The sequence below is a fragment of the Pseudophryne corroboree genome, chromosome 1 (genome assembly GCF_028390025.1).
Source record: "Pseudophryne corroboree isolate aPseCor3 chromosome 1, aPseCor3.hap2, whole genome shotgun sequence".
Taxonomy (NCBI): domain Eukaryota; kingdom Metazoa; phylum Chordata; class Amphibia; order Anura; family Myobatrachidae; genus Pseudophryne; species Pseudophryne corroboree.
The window spans coordinates 340,440,193-340,453,328 of NC_086444.1; the positions used below are offsets into that span (position 1 = coordinate 340,440,193).

General features: G+C 47.3%; 1 protein-coding gene across 4 annotated transcripts in view; it reads left to right on the top strand.

Annotated features, from left to right (window-relative positions):
• Window positions 1-13,136, top strand: part of SFSWAP (splicing factor SWAP) — a 323,193-nt gene that overhangs the window by 47,660 nt on the left and 262,397 nt on the right. For all 4 annotated transcript variants that reach the window (XM_063964656.1, XM_063964653.1, XM_063964654.1 and 1 more), the window contains one exon: window positions 6,176-6,401. In XM_063964656.1, coding sequence (XP_063820726.1) covers window positions 6,176-6,401 — 226 coding nt within the window. The remainder of the gene's footprint in view (window positions 1-6,175; window positions 6,402-13,136) is intronic.

Sequence of the window (13,136 nt, forward strand, 5' to 3'; positions counted from 1 at the left end):
TCATTATAAATTAAGCAGCGCTGGGTACATATATCTTTTGTCGGGATATATGGGCGCTGGGGTGTGAGCTGGCATACTCCCTCTGTGTCCTCTATCTGGGCTTCATTGTGGGCCTGTCACCTAGCTGGGACGTTCTGTGTGTCGGTACTACGTGTCGGCATGTCTGAGGCTGAATCTTATTCACCAGAGGAGGTTATTGGGGAGCGGATGCGGGGCTAGATTTGGGACTGTCGACGCAGCCGACACCTGATTTACTCTCATTGCTCAGTACGATAAATTCGAATGTAGCTTCTTTATCAAAGAGGTTGGATAAGTCTGAGTCACAGACACAGGTGTGGAAAAAGTCCATGGAAGAGGCTTTGTCTCGGGTACAGACCCCATCTGGGTCGCAAAAGCGGCCATTTACTCAAGTGGTAGATACTGATACCGACACGGACTCTGATTCCGAGGTCGATTTCACTGAGGCTGCTTTACATCCACGATTAGTTAAGAGTATTCAGTACATGATTGTGGCTATAAAAGATGTTTTACACATTTCTGATGAACCTGCGGTACAGGAAACAAGGATTTCCTTGTTTAAGGGAAAAAAACCTGAGGTGAAGTTTCCCCCCTCTCATGAAATGAATACTCTTTGTGAAAAGGCTTGGGAGTCGCCGGATAAGAGGTGGCAGATTCCCAAGAGGATTTACATGGCATATCCGTTCCCCTCTGATGACGGGGAAAAATGGGAGGCGTCTCCAAATGTTGACAAAGCTCTATCTCGCTTGTCTAAGAAAGTGGCGCTTCCGTCTCCTGACACGGCAGCTCTCAAAGATCCGGCGGATCGCACGCTGGAGACGTCTCTGAAGTCCATTTTCGCTAATTCGGGTGCATTGCTCAGACCTGCTGTGGCGTCGGTATGGGTGAGTAGTGCTATTGCTAAATGGGCTGATAATTTAGCTAATGATATGGATACCCTTGATAAAGATAATGTTCTTTTGATTCTTGGTTATATCAAGGACGCTGCAGATTACCTGAAGGATGCGGCGAGGGATGTCTGTCTCTTGGGATCAAGAGCCAATGCCATGTCGATATCAGCCAGGAGAGCGTTGTGGATCCATCAATGGAATGCTGAAGCCGACTCCAAGAAAGCGTTACCCTTCAAAGGTACTGTCTTGTTTGGGGACGGCTTGCCTGACCTGGTCTCGACCGCGACTGCGGGTAGGTCCTCTTTTCTTCCTTATGTTTCCACACAACAGAAAAAGGCACCACATCAGCAGATGCAGTCCTTTCGTCACAATAAATACAGGCGTGGAAAAGGTTCGTCCTTCCTCGCTTCAAAAGGTAGAGGAAGGGGAAGGAAACCACCTGCAGTGTCAGGCGCCCAGGACCAAAAGTCCTCCCCTGCTTCTACCAAGTGCACCGCATGACGCTGGGGCTTCCCTGGGGGAGTCCGGACCGGTGGGGGGCCGTCTACAAATATTCAGCCAGGTCTGGATTCAATCAGACCTGGATCCTTGGGTCCTAGAGATTGTGTCTCAGGGATACAAGCTGGAGTTTCGGGAGATACCCCCTCACCGGTTCTTCATTTTGGCGTTACCAGTAGCTCTTCTGGACAGGGAGGTGGTGCTGGTAGCGATACAAAAATTGTGTCTATAGAGGGTCATTGTTCCCGTTCCCTCGTCCCAACGGGGGGAGGGGTTCTACTCGAGCCTCTTTGTTGTGCCGAAACTGGACGGTTCGGTCAGACCAATTCTAAATCTAAAATCCCTCAATCCATACTTGAAAGTTTTCAAGTTCAAGATGGAATCTCTTAGAGCGGTAATTGCCAGCCTGGAAGGGGGGGATTTTATGGCGTCAGTCGACATAAAGGATGCCTACTTACATGTCCCGATATGTCCTTCACATCAGGCCTTCCTCAGGTTTGCGATACAGGATTCTCATTACCAATTTCAGACGTTGCCGTTTGGGCTTTCCACGGCTCCGAGGATTTTCACCAAAGTCATGGCGGAAATGATGGTTCTCCTTCGCAAACAAGGGGTTACAATTATCCCGTACTTGGACGATCTCCTGATAAACGCGAGGTCCAAGGAACGGTTGCTGAGAAGTGTAAATTTGTCACTGTCGGTTCTGCGACAGCACGGTTGGGTACTCAATTTGCCAAAATCTCAGTTGATTCCGACCACTCGGCTGCCTTTTCTGGGCATGATTCTGGACACTGATTTACAGAAAGTATTTCTTCCAGAAGAAAAAGCTCTGGAACTGCAGACGATGGTCAGGGAACTTCTGAGGCCGACAAGTGTGTCGATCCATCACTGTACTCGGGTTCTGGGGAAAATGGTTGCGGTGTACGAAGCCATTCCATTTGGCAGGTTTCATGCCCGGGTGTTTCAGTGGGACTTGCTGAGCAAATGGTCCGGGTCTCACCTGCACATGCACCGGAAGATAAGTCTATCTCCCAGAGCCAGAATTTCTCTCCTGTGGTGGCTACAAAGTCCTCACCTCCTTGGGGGACGCCGGTTCGGTATCCAGGATTGGGTATTTCTGACAACAGATGCAAGTCTCCGGGGCTGGGGCGCAGTCACCCAAGGAAGGAACTTTTAGGGGAAATGGTCGCTCCAGGAAGCTTGTCTCCACATAAATGTTCTCGAGTTAAGAGCCATTTACAACGGCCTGCTTGCAAGCAAGAAGCTTTCTTCAGGGTCGACCTGTCCTGGTACAGTCAGACAACATCAGGGAGGTTCAGGGGAAATTTCCGGAAAAATTATTTCACAGAAAGGGTAGTAGACAAGTGGAATAGCCTCCCATCAGAGGTGGTAGAGGCTAAGACAGTAGAGCAATTTAAAAATGCATGGGATAGACATAAGGATATCCTTACAAAGAAATAAGGATCAAATAAGGTTAGAGATAAAAAATAATAATATTAAAAAAAAAAAAAGGGGCAGACTAGATGGGCCAAGTGGTTCTTATCTGCCGACAAATTCTATGTTTCTATGTTTCTATCACAGCGGTGGCACATATAAACCGTCAAGGCGGAACAAGGAGCAGAGCGGCAATGGCGGAGGCCACAAGAATCCTTCGCTGGGTGGAACAACACGTGAGCGCCCTGTCAGCAGTCTTCCTACCGGGAGTGGACAACTGGGAAGCAGATTTCCTCAGCAGACACGATCTCCATCCGGGAGAGTGGGCTCTTCACCAAGAGTTATTTGCAGAGGTGACAAAACGTTGGGGAATTCCGCTGATCGACATGATGGCGTCTCGTCTCAACAAGAAGCTCCCGAGGTATTGTTCCAGGTCAAGGGACCCCCAAGCCAGTGCAGTGGACGCCCTGGTGTCTCCGTGGGTGTTCTAGTCGGTGTATGTGTTCCCTCCACTTCCTCTCATTCCAAAGGTACTGGGGGTCATTCGACGAGCAAGGATTCAGGCGATTCTCGTCGTTCCAGATTGGCCAAGAAGGGCCTGGTACCCGGATCTTCAGGAATTACTGGTGGAAGATCCTTGGCAGCTTCCTCTAAGAGAGGACCTGTTGTTGCAGGGTCCATGCGTGTTTCCAGACTTACCACGGCTGTGTTTGACGGCATGGAGGTTGAGCGCCAGATCTTAGCTCGTAAGGGTATCCCCAGGGAGGTCATTCCAACTCTCATTAAGGCTAAGAAGGAGGTTACGGCGAAACATCACCGTATTTGGAGAAAGTATGGTTCCTGGTGTGAGTCTAAAATGGCTCCTGCGGAAGATTTTCACTTGGGGCGCTTTCTCCACTTTTTACAGGCGGGAGTAGACGCAGGCCTGAAATTAGGTTCCATCAAAGTGCAGATTTCGGCTTTGTCTATTTTCTTTCAAAAAGAATTAGCTGTCCTCCCAGAGGTTCAGACTTTTGTGAAAGGAGTAATGCATATCAATCCTCCGTTTGTGCATCCTGTAGCTCCATGGGAGCTGGATGTGGTCTTACTGTTTCTCATGTCTTCCTGGTTTGAACCTTTGCGTAAGGTTGATTTGAAATTTCTCACTTGGAAGGTAGTTATGCTGTTGGCGCTGGCGTTTGCCAGGCGGGTGTCAGAGTTGGCGACCTTATCTCATAAGAGCCCGTACTTGATTTTTCATTGGATAGGGCGGAATTGAGGACTCGTCAACAATTTCTGCCGAAGGTGGTTTCTTCATTTCACATTAACCAACCTATTGTGGTCCCGGTGGCTACGGAGGCTGTGGCGATTCCAAAATCTCTGGATGTTGTAAGAGCGTTGAAGATCTACGTCACTAGGACTGCTTTTGCCAGAAAAACGGAGGCGCTTTTTGTCTTGTATGCTTCCAACAAAATTGGTCATCCTGCTTCAAAACAGACTATTGCACGCTGGATTTGTAGTACGATTCAGCAGGCTCATTCTTCGGCCGGACTACCGGTGCCGAAGTCAGTAAAAGCCCATTCTACCAGAAAAGTGGGCTCATCTTGGGCGGCTGCCCGAGGCGTCTCGGCGTTACAGCTTTGCCGAGCAGCTACTTGGTCGGGTTCAAACACTTTTGTTCTATAAGTTTGATACCCTGGCTGATGAGGACCTTGCGTTTGCTCAGTCGGTGCTGCAGAGTCGTCCGCACTCTCCTGCCCGTTCTGGAGCTTTGGTATAAACCCCATGGTCCTTTTGGAGTCCCCAGCATCCTCTAGGACGTAAGAGAAAATAGGATTTTGGTACTTACCGATAAATCCTTTTCTCCTAGTCCGTAGAGGATGCTGGGCACCCATCCCAGTGCGGACTGTTACTTGCAGTGTTTTCTTGCTAGTTAAATTAGTTTTTATACACGGGTTGTGTATTTCTTGTTTCAGCTTGTTGCTGTTGTTAATTCATACTGTTATCTGGTTTAATGTTACTCTAGTTGTACGGTATGTTTGTGGTGTGGGCTGGTATGTTGGTAGCCCTTAGTTTAAACAAAAATCTTTCCTCGAAATGTTCGTCTCTCCTGGGCACAGTTCCTATAACTGAGGTCTGGAGGAGGGGCATAGAGGGAGGAGCCAGTTCACACCCAGATTAAGTCTTTTCAGTGTGCCCAAGCTCCTGCGGATTCCATCTATACCCCATGGTCCTTTTGGAGTCCCCAGCATCTTCTACGGACTAGGAGAAAAGGATTTATCGGTAAGTACCAAAATCCTATTTTTATATATATATATATATATATATATATATATATATATCTATCTAACTTCCAGCTGATCGGCACTCAAAAAATAAAATGCAAATACCTCGGTGCACTCGGTCCAAACACGAATCCACGTGACAGTAGTTTCAAAGAAAGAGGACGGCACTCACAGGATTTTGATTATGATGTTTTGTAATCCAAAAAAGTGTCAAAGCATTATCGACGTTTCGGTGTCACAGCACCGTCTTCAGGATGTATAACCATAAATACATGTGTCTTGGTCACATGTATTTATGGTTATACATCCTGAAGACGGTGCTGTGACACCGAAACGTCGATAATGCTTTGACACTTTTTTGGATTACAAAACGTCATAATCAAAATCCTGTGAGTGCCGTCCTCTTTCTTTGAAACTATATATATATATATATATATATATATATATATATATATATATATATATATATATATATATATATATATTTATGTATTTATTTATTTATTTATTTGGACCACTTAACTTCATAGAGTTTTCTTCAGTCATAGGACCATCATATGTCGTAAGGTACATGAGATAAAACAGTGTCTGCTGTTTTAGCACTGCATAGTCATTTATAAAACTGTATTTTAAGAAATCGGAACCAGCGGCGGGCCCAGAGGTATATACCACTTCAAGCAATTTAGAAATTAAAAACACAGTTTCATTTATAATATCCATGACTTAAAATGCAGGTAACAAACGTACAAGAAAAATATAAACAATGAGCTTATCTGTCCATAGCAACGGTCCCCTTGATGAAGTCTTATAATAGACGGAACGCGTTGGGAAAGTCCTGTATCCTGGACCATTGCTGTGGACAGATAAAAAATTCAAAATGTCATGTTAGAATTTGTCGGGTCAAATTTTTAATGCTTAACTTTTACAGACCATTAAAGCATCACTTTTATTTAATCCTACAGAAATCTGCTTTGACGATTTTAAGATGATGTTTCAGTAGGTTTATAAAGTAATTGTCAGGATTAGTCTTTCATTCAGAAAAGTAACTTTCTGTGTTTTTCTTTCCAACAGCCACCCACAGCAAAGATGCATGCTATCATAGAGCGCACAGCAAATTTTGTCTGCAAGCAGGGTGCTCAGTTTGAGATCATGCTGAAAGCCAAACAAGCACGAAACTCACAATTTGACTTCTTACGTTTTGATCACTACCTCAACCCTTACTACAAGCACATACAAAAAGCTATGAAGGAGGGACGCTACACCCAGTGGGCAGAGAAACGGAACGAGGAGCAGAAAAGTAAGAAACCTTAGTTGCTCTCTTAATTTAATTATCTTGCTTTAAATAAGAGTTAAGGAATCTGGGATACAATTGAGAAAACTTCTGCGTTATTGGGAGTGAGGTGGGAGAGGGTTCTACTAACCATTCCTTGCTAGTACTAGTTCACTAAACCATTCATTGCTAGTACTTCAGAAATTTCAGACTTTCAGTTGGCAGACAATTTTTTTTTTTCTAGTTAAAAATTCATTATACTGTATACGAAGCATATATATGCCTGCACGGGCACCTAGATGACCAGACCAGTTTTTAACGTTTTGTGACCTGAACAGTACACCAGGATACATTTAAAGAAATAAAATACAATTTCTCTTACGTCCTAGAGGATGCTGGGGACTCCGTAAGGACCATGGGGATAGACGGGCTCCGCAGGAGACATGGGCACTTTAAGAAAGACTATAGATCTGGTGTGGACTGGCTCTTCCCTCTATGCCCCTCCTCCAGACCTCGGTTTGATAGTGTCCAGAGGAGATGGGTGCACTTCAGGGAGCTCTCCTGAGCTACCTGACAAAGTATATTTGTTAGGTTTTTTATTTTCAGGGAGCCTGCTGGCAACAGACTCCCTGCATCGAGGGACTGAGGGGAAAGAAGCAGACCTACTTCTATGAGTTTCAAGGCTCTGCTTCTTAGGCTACTGGACACCATTAGCTCCAGAGGGAGTCAGAACACAGGTCTCACCCTGGAGTTCGTCCCGGAGCCGCGCCGCCGTCCTCCTCACAGAGCCGGAAGATAGAAGCCGTGTGAGTATGAGAAGAAAAAGAAGACTTCAGAGGAGGCAGAAGACTTCATGATCTTCACTGAGGTAACGCACAGCAGTGCAGCTGTGCGCCATTGCTCCCACACACCTCACACACGGCAGTCACTGTAAGGGGCGCAGGGGGGGCGCCCTGGGCAGCAATATAAACCTCATTTCTGGCAAAACATACATATATACAGCTAGGCACTGTATATATAAAGAGCCCCCGCCAGTTTTTATTATATTTAAGCGGGACAGAAGTCCGCCGCCGAGGGGGCGGGGCTTCTCCCTCAGCATTCACCAGCGCCATTTTCTCCACAGCACAGCTGAGAGGAAGCTCTCCGGACTCTCCCCTGCTTATCCACGGTGAAAGGGGGTTTCAGAGAACAGGGGGGGGGGGGGGGGCACATAATTGGCAGCAAATAATAGTATTACAGCGCCACTGGTTAAACACATTGTGTGTTTTTCCTGAGGTATTAGCGCTGGGTGTGTGCTGGCATACTCGCTCTCTGTCTCTCCAAAGGGCCTTGTGTCTTCAGATAAGAGGATTCCCTGAGTGTGTGGTGTGTCGGTACGTGTGTGTCGACATGTCTGAGGTAAAAGGCTCGTCTAAGGAGGAGATGGAGTAAATGTGTGTGTGTGTGTGGTGTCTCCGTCGACAACGCAGACACCTGACTGGATATGTGGAATTAAGTGCTGAGGTAAATTTATTGCACAAAAGATTAGAGAACAGACAGGGAATCTACCCATGTCTGTCCCTATGTCGCAGGGACCTTCAGAGTCTCAAAACGCCCACTATCCAAAATAATAGACACTGATACCGACACGGAGTCTGACTCCAGTGTCGACTACGATAATGCAAAGTTACAGCCAAAACTGGCAGAGAAGTATACAATATATGATTATTGTAATAAAAGATGTTTTGCATATCACTGATGACCCATCTGTCCCTGACACGAGGGTACACATGTTTAAGGGGAAGAAAGCTGAGATAACATTTCCCCCCCTCTCATGAACCAAATGAATTGTGTGAAAAAGAGCGGGAATCTCCAGACAAGAAACTGCAGTTTCCCAAAATAATTCTCATGGCGTATCCTTTCCCTGCTAGGGCCAGGATACGATGGGAATCCTCCCCTAGGGTGGACAAGGCGTTGACACGTTTACCCAAAAGGTAGCGCTGACATACCAAGATACAGCTACCCTCAGGTATCCTGCAGATAGCATGCAGAAAAGTACTTTGAAGTCCATTTACATACATTCTGGTACACTACTCAGACCGGCGATTATGTCGGCAGGGGTTTATAGCGCTGTAGCAGCGGGGACAGATACCTTATCAGCGGAGATTGAAACCCTAGATAAGGATACCATGTTATTGACCCTAGGATATATAAAAGATGCTGTCTTATATATAAGACATGCTCAAAGAGACATTGGTCTACTGGGTTCTAGAGTCAACGCTATGTCGATTTCTGCTAGACGTGTCCTGTGGAACATGCAATGGACAGGTGATGCCGATTAAAAGAGGCATATGGAGGTTTTACCATACAAGGGTAAGGAATTGTGTGGAGAAGGGCTCTTCGACTGGTCTCCACAGCTATAGCTGGTAAATCTGATCTTTTGCCTTATATTCCCTCACAGCCTAAGAAAGCACGACATTATCAAATGCAGTCCTTTCGGTCGCAGAAAAACAGGAAAGTACGAGGAGCGTCTTTTCTTACCAGAGGTAAGGGCGCAGGGCACAGCTAGTTCCCAGGAACAGAAGTCCTCCCTGGCCTCTACTAAATCCACCGCATGACGCTGGGGCTCCGCTAAGGGAGTCCGCCCCAGTGGGAGCACGTCTTCGACTCATCAGCCACATCTGAGTTCACTCACAGGTGGATCCCTGGGCAATAGAAATTGTTTCTCAGGGTTACAAGCTGGAATTCGAAGAGGTGCCTCCTCGCCGGTTTTCCTTATCGGCCCTACCGGCTTCTCCCCCAGAAAGGGAGATAATATTAAATACAATTCACACATTGTATCTCAAACAGGTGGTGCTCAAGGTTCCCCTCCTTCAACAAGGAAGGGGATATTACTCAACCTTTGCTGTAGTCCCGAAACCGGACGGTTCGGTCAGACCTATTTTAAAATTAAAATCTCTGAACCTATTCTTGAAAAGGTTCAAATTCAAGGTGGAATCGCTCAGAGCGATCATCGCCAGCCTGGAAGGGGGGGATTTTACGGTGTATCTAGACATAAAGGCTGCATACCTTCATGTTCCCATTTATCCACCCCATCAGGCGTACCTGAGAATTACGGTACAGTATTGTCATTACCAATTTCAGGGTAATTGGCGGAAATGATGGTGCTCCTACGCAAGCAAGGAGTCACAATTATCCCATACTTGGACGATCTCCTAATAAGGGCGAGATCAAAAGAGCAGTTGGTGAACAGCGTGTCACTTTCGCTGAAGGTGTCACAGCAACTCGGCTGGATTCTCAATATCCCGAAGTCACAGTTGGTTCCTATGACTCGTCTGCCCTTTTTGGGTATGATTCTGAATACGGACCAGAAATGGGTTTATCTTCCGATAGAGAAGGCTCAGGAACTAATGACTCGGGTAAAAAAAAAAAAAAAACTATTAAAGCCAAAACAGGTGTCAGTGCATCACTGCACTCGGGTCCTGGGAAAGATGGTGGCATCTTACGGGGCCATTCCCTTCGGCAGGTTCCATGCGAGGACTTTCCAATGGGATCTATGGAACAAGTGGTCCGGATCACATCTACAGATGCATCAGTTAATCACCCTGTCCCCTAGGGCCAGGGGGTGTCTCCTATGGTGGCTGCAGAGTGCTCACCTTCTGCAGGGTCGCAGGTTCGCCATCCAGGACTGGATTCTGGTAGCCACGGACGCGAGCCTCCGAGGTGGGGGAGCAGTCACACAGGGAAGAAACTTCAAAGGTATTTGGGTCAAGTCAAAAATCTTGTATTCAAATCAACATCCTGGAGCTGAGGGCCATATACAACGCCCTTCGGCAAGCGGAAACATTGCTTCGCGACCTACCGGTTCTGATCCAGTCAGACAACATCACCACAGTGGCTCATGTAAACCGCCAAGGCGGCACAAAGAGCAGAGTGGAAATGGCAGAAGCCACCAGGATTCTCCGCTGGGCGGAAAATCATGTATGCGCATTTTCAGCAGTTCATTCCGGGAGTGGACAACTGAGAAGCAGACTTCCTCAGCAAACACGACCTGCATCCAAGAGAGGACTTCTTTAGGAAGCCTTCGCACAGATTGCAAGTCAGTGGGAGCTGCCACAGATAGACATGATGGCGTCCCGCCTCAACAAGAAGCTACAGAGGTATTGCACCAGGTCAAGAGACCCTCAGGCAGTAGCTGTAGATGCCCTAGTGACACCTTGGGTGTTCCAGTCGGTCTATGTTTTTCCCCCTCTTCCTCTCATACCCAAGGTGTTGAGAATGGTAGGAGGGAGAGGAATGAGAACAATCCTCATTGTTCCAGATTGGCCACGAAGGACCTGGTATCTGGATCTGCAGGAAATGCTCACAGAAGATCAGTGGCTTCTTCCTCTAAGACAGGACCGGTTGCAACAGGGGCCATGTCTATTCCAAGACTTACCGCGGCTGCGTTGGACGGCATGGCGGTTGAACGCCGGATCCTAGCGGATAAGGGTATTCTGGATGAGGTCATTCCTACGCTAATAAAGGCTAGGAAGGACATGACATCTAAACATTATCACCGTATATGGCGAAAATATGTTTCTTGGTGTGAGGCCAGGAATGCTCCTACGGAAGAATTCCATCTGGGCCGTTTCCTTCACTTCCTGCAAACTGGAGTGAATTTCGGCCTAAAATTAGGATCTATTAAGGTTCAGATTTCGGCCTTATCCATTTTCTTTCAAAAGGAATTGGCCTCTCTCCCTGAAGTACAAACTTTTGTGAAGGGAGTACTGCATATTAAGCCTCCTTTTGTACCTCTGGTGACGCCTTGGGACCTTAACGTGGTGTTAAGTTTCATTAAGTCACACTGGTTTGAACCACTTAAAACGGTGGAGTTGAAAAATCTCACTTGGAAGGTGGTCATGTTATTAGCCTTGGCTTCGGCTAGGCGAGTGTCGGAATTAACGGCTTTATCACATAAAAGCCCCTATCTGGTTTTCCATATGGATAGAGCGGAATTGCGGACCCGTCCTCAATTCCTGCTAAAAGTGTTTTCATCCTTTCATATGAACTATTGTGGTGCCTGTGGCTACGCGCGACTTGGAGGATCCCGAGTCCCTTGATGTGGTCAGGGCTTTGAAAATTTAAGTGGCCAGATCGGCTACAGTCAGAAAAACAGAAGCACTGTTTGTCGTGTATGCAACCAACAAGATTGGTGCCCCTGCTTCAAAGTAGACTATTGCTCGCTGGATCTGTAACACGATTCAGCAGGCGCATTCTACGGCGGAATTGCCGTTACCTAAATCGGTCAAGGCCCATTCCACTAGGAAGGTGGGCTCTTCTTGGGCGGCTGCCAGAGGGGTCTCGGCGCTACAGCTGTGCCGAGCTACTACTTGGTCGGGTTCAAACTCCTTTGCAAAGTTCTATAAGTTTGATACCCTGGCTGAGGAGGACCTCCTGTTTGCTCAATCGGTGCTGCAGAGTCATCCGCACTCTCCCGCCCGTTTTGGGAGCTTTGGTATAATCCCCATGGTCCTTACGGAGTCCCCAGCATCCTCTAGGACGTAAGAGAAAATAAGATTTTAAACCTACCGGTAAATCTTTTTCTCGTAGTCCGTAGAGGATGCTGGGCGCCCGTCCCAAGTGCGGACTACTTCTGCAAGACTTGTATATAGTTATTGCTTAAATAAGGGTTATGTTATAGTTTCATCGGTCTTGGACTGATGCTATGTCGATTTCATACTGTTAACTGGATAGTATATCACAAGTTATACGGTGTGATTAGTGTGGCTGGTATGAATCTTGCCCTTGGATTAACAAAAATCCTTTCCTCGTACTGTCCGTCTCCTCTGGGCACAGTTTCTCTAACTGAGGTCTGGAGGAGCGGCATAGAGGGAGGAGCCAGTGCACACCAGATCTTAAGTCTTTCTTAAAGTGCCCATGTCTCCTGCGGAGCCAGTCTATCCCCATGGTCCTTACGGAGTCCCCAGCATCCTCTATGGACTACGAGAAAAAGATTTACTGGTAGATTTAAAATCTTAATTTTCAGTATTATGAATGTTACAAAATGTATTCAAATTGAATGAACTTGAATTTTAGTGTTATTTATCCCTTCTCTTACGTCCTAGAGGATTCTGGGGTCCACATTAGTACCATGGGGTATTGACGGGTCCACCGGGAGCCATTGGCACTTTAAGAGTTTGAGCGTGTGGGCTGGCTCCTCTCTATATGCCCCTCCTACCAGACTCAGTTTAGAAAATGTGCCCGGAGGAGCCGGTCACAGCTAGGGGAGCTCTCGAGAGTTTTCCTAGTTAAGTTTATTTTAGAGTTTATTATTTTACAGGGAGGCTGCTGGCAACTGCCTTCCTGCTTCGTGGGACTAAGGGGGGGGGGGGGGGGGGGGGGCGTAGTGTCTGCCCTGCGGGGTCTGAGCCATTATCTCCGCTGACGGGACACTGAGCTCCTGAGGGGATAGATCGTTCTCCGCCACAGGGGATCGCTCACTCCAGCAGCATGCCGCCACCCCCTTACAGAGCTGAAGATCAGTGGTGAGTGAGTCACCGACCCCCCTAGCAAGCGGGGGGCCGGTGTGAAGATAGCGGCATCAGGGTAGGTGCGCAGTATTAACTGCGCTCCGGAGGCTCATCGGTACATAGTGCGGCGCTGTGAACGGCGCCCTGAGCCAGCGCTTACACCCTACACTGGTCACACAGCCTGTCGAGGGTCCCCGGATCTCAGCCAGTATAATCCTATGAAGAGCGGAAAGACAGCGCCATTTTGGGGGCGGAGCTTCTCAGAGCGGAC